Consider the following 12,257-nt stretch of genomic DNA (forward strand, 5'->3'; position numbering starts at 1 on the left):
ATGCCATGAACATTTTTTCTGGAGACTGGGTTACAATCACTGCTATGGCTCTTAATAGGATGATGCTACAGATTTTGATAACCCTCCACTTAATATCCAGGGCCTTTATCAGGTCAGAAATGCCTCCTGACAAACTTTGGCCCATGACATGGTATTTTAAAAACTAATCACTGGATTTCCAGAAAGTGTTGCTGAGAAAAATAATATTTTTTGGACAGTGATATATGCTATGATTTGAAATATGAAGGTAAGATATTATATAAAATGATCATATGTGTGTTTTAGACTTACTCATTATAATATTAATTTTCAAAGAAAATCACCTCAGTCATTGTCTTTACCCTCCCATCTCCTCCCCCCACCACTGCATACAAAACCCATATTTTAAGACATTATGCATGAAACACATAAACAAATAAGTATAATGTGGGAAACATAAATAAAAAAAACAACAAAACAACAACGACAAACAACTGATGTTTGGCTGAAGAAAAGGTTCAAATTTATACTCCTTGTATGTTGTGCCCTCTTCCTCTCCACCTTCATTAACAGAGAAACAATCTTGACTATAAGACCTCTGTGTGAACCCCGGAATCTCACAATCTTAATTCATCAATTAAGATAAATGAACTGAGTCTCTTATCTTATTGCTTATCATTTCTGTCGTGTACATTTCCTTAATCACCTCCTTCCATTTTCCTATTTGTGGTGCAATTGGTTTCAGACACTTTATCTGTTCAAGCGCTGCTACTTAGAATTCTAAAGAGAGGTACTCAGCAGATTGGTGAGACAGTAGCAGAGGTATATCTAGCCCTTGCCCCAGTGACAGTGTGCACTGAAGTATAATCTCCATAGTTTGGCTTATGTCAATCCAGTATTGATTGCTGTGCAGTGATAGAAGGGAATAATATGTGTAAATAGTGAGCAGCACTGTCCCCACACCTTCGCCAACTTTACTTGGTTAACAGGGGGTTTAAAGAATCATAAGCCTCTTTTACACTGCCAGATTTTCCGCGAATGTTGGGCCGTAATAATTATAATTATTATTATCATTCATGTTTAGTGCAGGGCGGCACGGTGGTGTGGTGGTTAGCACTCTTGCCTCACAGCAAGAGGGTTGCAGGTTCGATCCCAGGCGTGGGAGCCCTTCTGTGCGGAGTTTGCATGTTCTCCCCATGTCAGCGTGGGTTCTCTCCGGGCACTCCGGCTTCCTCCCACAGTCCAAAGACATGCAGATTGGGGACTAGGTTAATTGGTGACTCTAAATTGTCCGTAGGTGTGAATGTGAGTGTGAATGGTTGTTTGTCTCTATGTGTCAGCCCTGTGATAGTCTGGCGACCTGTCCAGGGTGTACCCTGCCTCTTGCCTGATGTCAGCTGGGATAGGCTCCAGCCCCCCCGCGACCCTCAAGAGGATGAAGCGGTTAGAAGATGAATGAATGAATGTTTAGTGCAAATAACTGTTATTTTTTTGCATTTATTTTTTTTAACAAGAACATGTTCAAAAAGTTTAAGCAGGTCAACTTCCTTAAAGGGCGGCACGGTGGTGTGGTGGTTAGCACTGTTGCCTCACAGCAAGAGGGTTGCAGGTTCGATCCCAGGCGTGGGAGCCCTTCTGTGCGGAGTTTGCATGTTTTCCCCGTCTCAGCGTGGGTTCTCTCCGGGCACTCCGGCTTCCTCCCACAGTCCAAAGACATGCAGATTGGGGACTAGGTTAATTGAGGTCCATCCAGATGTGGCAGAGAAGTGTGTGAAGGCTACCTGCGTTCTCCATAACCCAGACACCTGCAGTGAGGACGAGCATCCCAGTCGCCGTCGGTGAAGTGGAGCCTGCTTTGAATATTAGCACCAAAATAAATATCCATCTTTCTCCGGTGAGTTTTTTGCGTGTGAAAATCAATAAATATTCACTGTATCCAGCAAGTCACATGTCGCCTGAATGAATGTTGTTTACTACAACAGCAGCAGCACATCAGTGACGTCGGTGACGACGGTGACGACAGGAAAATCTCAACGCTGATATGCTGCCCCGACAAGCGAATATTTCGCTCGAGTTAAATATTTTGAACTTGCGCGAAGAGTCGAATGACGCAAATTTCGCGTGTTTGCTCCATTTGCGTCCCGCCATTCGTGTCATTCGCGCCGCCAGCACAAATTTGCGTCTATTAGCGTCTTTACATTGACTTTGTATGTAATCTTATCGCGCGAAAAATTCGCCTCGCGCCCGGTGTAAACACACTGTAATGGCTTTCATTGTCAGATTGAGACATTGTATGTTACTGCAAACCATGATTACGTTACATCTGTACATTTCATAGGCATCATATGAACATTTCTGAAGTGATGTAGCTCACATTACATGTATAGAAGGCGAGTTTCTCATCAGGAGGAGGTACGGAGATCTAGATGCATTTCCACTCGTGTTTGTGGTGACCAAACTGGGCATTTTCAACCAAAACATGATGGTTCCCTGTGTTGTTCATTCTTTTGAACGCAGTATCTCAAGAACAGCTTGAGGGAATTTCCTCAAATCTGGCACAAATGTCCACTTAGATTCAACAATGAATGGATTAGATTTTGGTGGTCAAAGGTCAAGGTCACCATGACCTTGCACCCATCTTAATGTCATGAATGCAATATCTCAAGAACCTTCCTCAGGGAATTTCTTCAAATTTGACACAAATATCCACTTGATTAAAATCTGGTCACAGTGACCTCACAAAACATGTTTTTGGCCATAACTCAAGAATTCATGTGCTAATTATGACACAACTTCACACAAATATCTAATAGGATAAAATAATGAAGTGATGACATTTTATATCCAAAAGGTCAAAGGTCAACGTCACTGTGATGTCGTAATGTTCTGCATAAAACACTTTTCTGGCCATTTTTCAATGTCATATCTCTAAGAAGGGATACAGTAGATGGCATTGCCTCTCCCTTTTTCTTTTGTTTTCACTTACAGCAGGCACATGAATGTGTAGTGCAGAGGATAAATAGTGGTAGATAACAATGTGCAGGCATCATGAAAAGCAGTAGAGAATGGACTGAGCCTGAAGTGTTCCTGAGGGAAGGCACGAGATGATCTACAATGTTGAGATGATTGGCCCGTGGGCAACAGGGAAAAAAAGCCAGAACACTACTTCAGCAAGCCCCCAATGCAGGGCTCTGCCTATTCAGAAGCCATGAGTCAGCAGAAAGCAGCCCCCTCTTTGCCTGCTGACACACACACACACACACACACACACACACACACACACACACACAGCCCAGGGCTGATGAGACAGACAGACTGCATGCTCAGCTGTCTGTGTTGGGGCTTTATGTACTACAGCATTGAAATAAAACACAATAGACAGAGCTGCCTGCTATCAATATGGAAGGCTGCTTTATAAAGAGAGCTGCTACTTAAATATCTATTTCTAGATATATACATATAGATAGATACACATATTTTACAGTACGTTATATTTCAGTACATTAACCCTGCAGTGAATAGATAAATACCCTCTGCTGTTCATATGTCTTGGACAGAAAGATCTGCACACTGAGACAGTGAAACCATTGCTTGTTCAGTTTACTAAACAAACCATGGAAAAGTAACATTTGCATGTTTCATATGTATCATATCAGTGTTTTGTAAGTGACATAGTATATGAGCTATTTTTTAGGGACCCGTCACTGTCATTCCATCAGGGATAGTGCCACGAAAAGTGGCTGTTTTTTACCAAGACAATGCTGGGTTTTTGCCACAATTTTAGAGACATGGCCCCCAAAACAGGGTACTTTAAGCCAAAACATAATTTTTGCCTAACCATAACAAAGTGGTTTTTATACCTAAACCTAACTGTACATTAACTGTACATAGCGTTGTTGAAACATAAAGCTTGAACATATCCACTACATCAGGGGTTTTCAGTGGTTTTCAAACCAGGGACCTCTTAGCTGAAAGAAGGTCAGAGCAGAGACCCTTTATTACATATACATAATAAAAGTGAGTTGCACTGTGAACCCAAATCCATCCATGACACAAACATGTTTTTATTTCTGAAAAGAAAAAAACAACAACAACAAAGCAATAATTCTGCAGTAACTCTCAGGACCCCCTAGAGGTCACAGACCCCCTGTTGAAGACCCAGGGACTATAATACCGTACAAACGTAACCTATCCGATGTCTGCAGAAATGCACGATGCCAACATTATTCTGGCGATTGGCTTGATATTCTCTAAATATCAACCTGAAATAATAAACATTACAAATTTATACTCTTGTTTGTCTCTCCATCAGATGTTCCCCCAAAGGGTCCGTTCATATTTCACCATTTTCCCCAGTGCACTCATTATTTTTGCTCGTGTGTATCATTGTTAGCTGGTAAGGGACTATCAGGAGTCTTGCTTAGTGCAGATCTTACACACTAATACTGCAAATATTTGTGGGCTCTTTATTTTCGTTTGCAACAAATTCACAAAGGTTCTCAACTGCATTCAGTTTAGCAGCCAACTTATCTGCATTTTTCATGGAACAGCCATTTTTAAAGTACTTCTGTACTTAGCCTTTCAGTCCTTGAGTTTTCATAGCCTCTATAGAGACTGGACACAATGAAAAGGTAGCCGTCGTATTCAAATGCAAACACTGTACACATGTACCTGACATGTTCTTTCTTTCTTTCTTTCTTTCTTTCTTTCTTTCTTCTGCGCAGGGTGCTAGAGAGAGTGATGTCGGCAGGCGAGGAGAGGGGCGGTGAGGCGGCAGCGCCTGTATATGTGTATGAATCCAAGGTCCATTGTGCCAACGTGCTGTTGAGCCTGGAGGAGCAGCGGCGGCAGGGCATCCTGTGCGACGTGACCGTGTTGGTGGAGGGTAGGGAGGTACGCGCACACAGGGCCGTCCTTGCCGCTAGCAGCCGCTACTTCCTTCAGGCCTTGCTGGGTCACAACGGGTCACCAGGCGAAGCAGAGCCCATCATTAACCTGCCAGACAAGGTAAAGGGCCACAAAGACAGCACATAGACTAAGGGTTTAAAATATTCTTCTTATTTGACCTTCAATGGATAAAAAAGGTTAAAAGAGAAGGACATGCAATTGGATGGATAGAAAAGAGTTCGCACAAATTGTTGTGAATGGGTCTTTCAGATTCAAGCTGTGCCCCTCTAACACCTTAGCAGATTACATCTACTCAATCTGACACTGCTCACCCGTACGACACTTTTGGAAATAAATCACTGATAAACTCCTTTATATTGAGCGGCTGGATTTCACTTACCCCATCACTCTACTTATTAGGCAATATATCGTCTGTCACACCCCGCCCCCAACCACAGTATAGAAGTAGTACTCATTGCTTTAATGGATCAAACACACTCAAAGTGTTTAAGTAAACCTGCATTTTTAATTGGCCAAACGTGTACCAACACCATAGTGAGGTGCATCAAACTGCTTTGAGGCACGCACTCTTACCTTGTTTCAGTTTTGGAGCCTCAAAGGAGGACCCAGTGACCAAAGTCAATGAAGCAGAAAGTAGAAATGGAGAAACAGTGGATGTCTGCACTTCACGGAAGAATCAAATGGCCTTTGGTAGACATGACATGGCAGCTCAGTGCAGGCTGTACTTTCCTGCTGCTTTGTAGGTTTTTGGCGTAATAACAAATTACTTGTTGTATTAACTCAAGTACAAAAGTAGGAAAACAGCAAAGTGGTTACATCTCCAGTCTGATCTTGAGCACACAGCTGATAGCTACATGGGTTATTCACATTATGTAGGGATGCAGGATAATATCGGCATGTCATTGGTATCGCCCAATATTGGCTTTAAAATGAAATATCGGAATCAGTTAACATGTACGAAACATCAGGTAAATGATACAGCACAAGTAACAAATCAATATGATTGATTGATATGATTGATATAATATATGAAAGATATATAAGTATGTATAAAGAATATAAATGACAAATATTAAAACACACAGATTAACAGACGTGTAACCCTGTACACAGTCGGCTCATACTGTGTTAATAACCACCAGAGCAACGAAGCAGAAATAATGATGAAAGGACCAGTAACCAAAGATAACACGTCTTAAGCGCTTAAGATTCGGTTACTAACTCTCTGGTGCTAAAGGACTTACAATATAGTAAATTGTAAAACCCTTGTGTGAAGATAATATTCACAATCACCTTAACGTAACCAGACACCCAAATGAGTTAATTCATTCCAGTGTAATAGCAAACTGTTAAGAATAAAACATACTGAACAATAAAAGAATTGGGCCCATGTGAAAGTCTATGTAGGATGCATGTTAGAGCTCAGAGGAGTAAATCCACGTGTTTGAAGTTCAGTAACTTACGACACCACACCATCCTGCCTATGGTAAGTCCAAAAACTACATGATGTCCAAGGATGAGTCCTGCAGTGCTGTGTTGTCCTCTTGTGATGTAGCGTTATCCTCTTTTGATCCACCAACTGACGTTAACCCATCTGCTAAGCTAACTAATGGCTAGCAAGCTAAAGTCCTCACTAGATAAAAGCGGTTAAAATAGCTAGCTAGATGCCAGCGGGCTAAACCATCCACACAGTACAGCAGTATGCTTAACAAGCAAATTACCACCCATTCAACTTGAGCTCCTCTAAGTAAACTCTGTTTTACAAATTTATTAAACCACCACAAAGTACAACAACACACTTAGAAACAAAAGGTTGTGAAGTGTTATTTTCCTGAGGGATCTTCATTTCAAAACCTTATTTTTAATTTTATATAAATCAGACAATAAAAATATCAGGACTACACAATGTGAACAAAAATGCACGGTCTTAACCCAGGGTATTATGTAAGTAAATAAATGAAAATACATAAAGTGATAAAGATGAACCAGGACACAGGCACAGACAAAGAGGTATACTCAGTCAGAGGATTCAGGGAAGAAAGTTGCATAATTTTCCATAATGTATGGATATATTGATATCTGTTATCAGCCAAATTAGTTGTTATAGTATATAGGCATATTGGATATTGGCAAAAAAATCCTGTATTGTGCATCCCTAAACAGAAGTGCTTATTTAAAGAGAGAGCAGCATTTGCTTGCTGTAGGCACAGGGCTCAGTCTTAGGGCTACATATTCTCAGAGGGAAGTATTTTCACCAGACATTATGTCTGGATAGATTTAAATAAATAATGTGTTTCCTTGTCTAAAACAGGTAATTACCAGATAATGGAGAACCTGATAGAAAATGAATGGGGGTATTTGTTATTTACAAAAATTTTGCTTGATTTTCAATCTTTTCCTCAAATAATGTTGGTGTTGGCATTTCATATCTGATGCCTGCAGTGTGCCATGGGAGCATCAATTGACGCTCATCAAATGAAACATATCAATTATCAATCAATTATTGCTTTCAGTGTGTTTACGCCTAGACCACCCCCCTAACCTGGAAGAACAAGAAAAAAGTAAAAATCTTACTTTAGATAGAGCTCTTTACAAAACACAAAATAATGGAGAAACTGACCTCATAATTAACCATAAAATACATCAGTGCCAGGAGGCATGGCAATCCTTACTGCTTTACTCCCTCAGTGACATTATCTTGTTTTATAATTTTGTCTTTTTAATAATTAAGGTGTCAGCCTTGTGAAGTCACCTTATATATGATGTTGTCTTGTCTCACCTGTTATGTATCATTTTACTATAAAAAAAAAAGACAACATGTTGGATATGAATGTAAATGCAGTTACCTTGTTAGTTGCTGCCACTTCCATTCAGTTCCTGATCCCGGTGGCTGACATTACCATAGAAAGCCCCAGATCTGTCACATTGATTAATATGTCTGTGTTACTCCACCTTGTACAGTAATCACTTGTACAGGCCTTCACCACTTCAGACTCCACCTTACTACTCCACTAATGACTCAGAGCATGGCTGTATTTTCCACATCCTCTCTGCTGTCCGCTCACTCCTCTCATAAATTACTCCAACTCACTGTGGCTCAGAGGTAAACAGATTTGGGTGTGGAATTTAGTATTTTCAGGACAAAGGACACTGCCATATTACTGTTGTACACTAGCATTAGAAAAACATCAGTTAATATGGTTCTTGTAAAATGACAATAAAGAATACTGAATTACAGGCTATATACATCTGGCATGTATATTTGTCCTTCATCTCAAATGCACTTGATAAAACAAATCCACCTCAGTGTTGATCAATAAAGCTGCATAATGACTCATTCTTCAATCCATTTAACACATCTTGAAGCATGTTTATTCCTTCAAGTCTGTTTCTTGCTAACCATATAATTCTATTGACTCTGTATTATGATCTGGACACAACAGTGAGTGGCACAGCAGGAGTCTGGTGAATTGTAGGGATTACTCACAGGGCTAACTGGCAAACAACTGGACCTGGCAAGCTAACCTGTAACACACTGGTCTGCAGGGAACATGCTAGTGCCGTCAGTAAGTGGCAACTTCAGAGACTGAAAAATAAACACATAAGCACTCCCAACAGCAAAACATGTTGCCAATATGCAAGTGCAGTTCCCGTAATGGCCACTTGAGGCTGGCTCCAAAGCTTTACTTTACAGCAGAAATAAACATATTTATATTTTATGATTTCAACATTCATAACAACTGTACGGGGCTGAATTTTTAAATAACTGACATGTTTACATTTTACCGATTATCCAACTATGGTCTGTCTCAAAAAATCTAACTTGGCAACAGCCAAAATTCCAGACTTGCAGCTTTAAAACGCTGCTCCACAAAACCAATTTAAAGGAGACGCAAAGCAGACTACTGGCTTGAAAGCAGCGTAGTTGCTGCTTGCTGTTGTCCAGTCAAAACGCTCAAATTTGGCCTACAGAAAGTTATGTTTTGTCAGTGAAAACAGAAAACGTATGTCATCCCATTCAAACCAAGCAAGGAAGACTTGCATTCTACTTCGCAACATTAGCCTGCAATTCTCTCCTCTATTACTAACATTACACACTTTAAAACTCACCAGACCAACCAACTCCCTCTGTGACATGGTCCCAAACCTCATTCTTTTTATTTTGGTCTCTGTAACCGAACAGTGACACTTTATAAAGGACTGAGTGGGCGTGAACACAAGTAATAAACTTCTCGTTATCCATTGTCGGAACAAGTGTGCTGTAGGAACCAAAGTTACATGGCTTGTTCTCTGGGACCCGCTTCATCCAAGCACGTCAGCATTCCAACTGGTTGCCGCCGAACCGAGTCAGAGCTCATTACCATAAAGTTAAACGAGTTTTAACTCTCCTCCGGAACTGCTCCGGTCATTTTGGCTGACGACCAGGTCGCCCAAGTTGCCCAAGTCACCCAAGTCGCTCAAGTCGCTGAGCTCTCGTTGAAAATGAATGACTTCCGCCACTTTGCAAGCCCTGGTTGCAGTTGGTGTGAACGTACAGTAAGAATTGGCACCCCATTGCATCCTTAACATAAGGTTACAGAGGTTAGGTTTAGGAATAAATAAAATACCCTTTTTCTGTGTTTGAACTTTAAAGTCAGGACACAAAGGTGAAATTTCTACGTATCAAATAAACAAGCTGAAACAAACCATTGTATAGCTCAGGCTTAACAAAGTGTTATTTCATTTTTACAATCTTTTGATTTACAATTGAACTGGAGAGTTGTTATTCATCCCTTAAATATTACTGACCAGTTGTTGGACCAGCTGAAAATAGTTCAGTCCTACAGAACTTGGTTTTAAATTCTGGTGAAGATCCAAAATATGTTAGACAGCAAATACTGATATGTCAGACTGAGTTTGGTAAAAAAATGTAAAATGTATTGAAATGAAGCCAAAAATATGTAGATTTTTTAAAAATATATATTTCACTATATATACCATACAGCTTTAAAACAAGGCAAGGTAAGGCAAGGCAAGGCAAGTTTATTTGTATAGCACAATTCAACACAAGGTAATTCAAAGTGCTTTACAGAGACATTAAAAGTAACAAGACACAATTTAAAACAATAAAAACAGTCGATTAATAAGGGAAATAGAAATTAAGAATGATAGTGATAATAATAATAAAATACAGTAACATAAAATAAAAACAGACTCAATACATTGAACAGTCAGGATAAGAAAAGAAGTAGAATAATAAAAGGCATAAATCAGCAGTGTGTAGTTAAAAAGTACGGGCAGTAGAATACAGCAGGTAAGTATTTAATCTAAGAGTACGCTTCAGTAAACAATAGTGTTTTTAGCCCTGATTTAAAGGAGCTGACAGTTTGAGCAGACCTCAGATCTACAGGAAGTTTGTTCCACAGGTGAGGAGCATAATAACTGAATGCTGCCTCACCTTGCTTGGTTCTTGTTCTTGGAACACACAACAGACCTGTTCCAGATGACCTAAGGGGTCTGGATGCTTCGTAGGGAACCAATAGATCAAGCATGTATTTTGGTCCAAGACCATTCAGAGCTTTGTAGACCAGCAGTAAGATTTTAAAATCTATTCTTTGACTCACAGGAAACCAGTGTAGCGATTTAATGACCGGCGTAATATGGTCCAGTTTCCTGGTGTTTGTAAGGACTCTGGCGGCAGCGTTCTGAATCATCTGCAACTGTCTGACTGATTTTTTGTTAAGGCCTGTAAATAAGCCATTGCAATAATCCAACCTACTTAAAATGAATGAAGTTTTTCCATGCCTTGTTTAGACAGAAACCCCTTAATTCTAGCTATATTTTTCAGGTGGTAATAGGCAGATTTAGTAATAAACTTTAAATGGCTGTTGAAGTTCAGGTCTGAGTCAATAATAACACCAAGATTTCTGGCTTGATTTGTAGCTGTCAATGACATAGAGCCAAGGTGGGCGCTGATCTTTGCCCTTTCATTTCTAGGGCCAAAAATTAATACCTCTGTCTTTTCTGGATTTAGCTGGAGAAAATTCTGGCACATCCAGTCATTGATTTGATGAATACAGTTACTCAATGAGAGTAAGGGACTGTAGTCATGTGATGACACTGAGATATAGAGTTGTGTGTCGTCAGAATACGTATGATAGGAGATGTTGTGATGTTCCATAATCTGGGCTAGGGATAGCATATAGATGTTGAATAGAAGTGGTCCGAGAATGGACCTTTGAGGAACCCCACATGTGATCGTAGTTCGCTCAGATTCATGGTTACCAATTGACACAAAAAAGTCGCTATCTTGTAAGTAAGATTTGAACCACTGGGTAGCACAGTGCCGGTGAGTCCCACCCACTTTTCCAATCTGCTAAGTAGTATATTATGATCAACTGTATCAAATGCAGCACTGAGATCTAGTAATACCAGGACAGAGGATTTGCATGCATCATTAAAACGAAACAAAACAAAACAGAATATATATCAGACTAGCAGACAGTGTGGAATAACATTTTTAACCTTACAGCTACTTAAGGTGAAATAAAAGGTGAAAAGCAGATTGTAAGTGGATAGTGATTGATCACACTCATTGATTAATCCTGTGTCTTTTCTGTGCCATATTTCTCTCTCTGTTGCTTCTCATTAGTAAGGCTGGTAGCTTCTCCTGGTTCCTCTCTGTACAGATGTGTTTCTGCTCAGGACGCAGCAGCTGCTGATGCTAGCTGAAAATAGGCTTACACGAACACCAATATACACACGGATATTTCCACATACACACACATGCATACATAGCAATATAGAGTAAGTACAACATCCTTTCTCACTTACACACATGTGAAATACATACAGTAGGAGCTGACTGTGGTGAACAAGAAGAAAGCAGGAGAGATGAGAGGATGCAGGGTGGGAGACAGGGATGGGCAGAAAGATAAATGCAAGAAGATAAGACAGATAAGATTAATAAGGCGGCAATATGGCAAAATAACTGACTATGAAAAAAAGTGTATTGGATGCCTGTTGGGAAAAATTCAGTTTCATCCATTTCCAGTGCACCACCTCTTTGTTAAAGTCGCCATCTGTATTCCTTTTGTCCCCCATAATTATTGCCATAATGTTGTTTTTCTGTTACTGTGAAGAAACAGTACAGTAGCTATAATCAGTTTCTCAGAGTCCCAATATCTGACTAGAATAATTGAAACTCCTGTATATATGTTACAGGTTCTTCTAATATTTTGTCCACCCTCAGTTACATATATTACATTGTTGTGTTCTCAATATTTAATGAACAAAAGCACTGTACTGTAGGTTATTTTAAGTTTTTCAAAAGTGGCCTTAGTGGCAAAGAGGCTTATGTTAGGGACAGGCTTATATTTCAGACTTACCAT

At 39.9% G+C, this 12,257-nt stretch overlaps 1 protein-coding gene across 1 annotated transcript in view; it reads left to right on the top strand.

Annotated features, from left to right (window-relative positions):
* The window catches only part of bach2a (BTB and CNC homology 1, basic leucine zipper transcription factor 2a), an 84,872-nt gene that overhangs the window by 45,418 nt on the left and 27,197 nt on the right, over nucleotides 1-12,257 (top strand). The window contains exon 2 of the mRNA XM_049596251.1: nucleotides 4,704-4,986. Within this exon, the coding sequence (XP_049452208.1) occupies nucleotides 4,720-4,986 (267 nt within the window). The 5' untranslated portion in view covers nucleotides 4,704-4,719. The remainder of the gene's footprint in view (nucleotides 1-4,703; nucleotides 4,987-12,257) is intronic.

This window comes from Epinephelus fuscoguttatus, linkage group LG14 (genome assembly GCF_011397635.1).
Source record: "Epinephelus fuscoguttatus linkage group LG14, E.fuscoguttatus.final_Chr_v1".
Classification (NCBI taxonomy): domain Eukaryota; kingdom Metazoa; phylum Chordata; class Actinopteri; order Perciformes; family Serranidae; genus Epinephelus; species Epinephelus fuscoguttatus.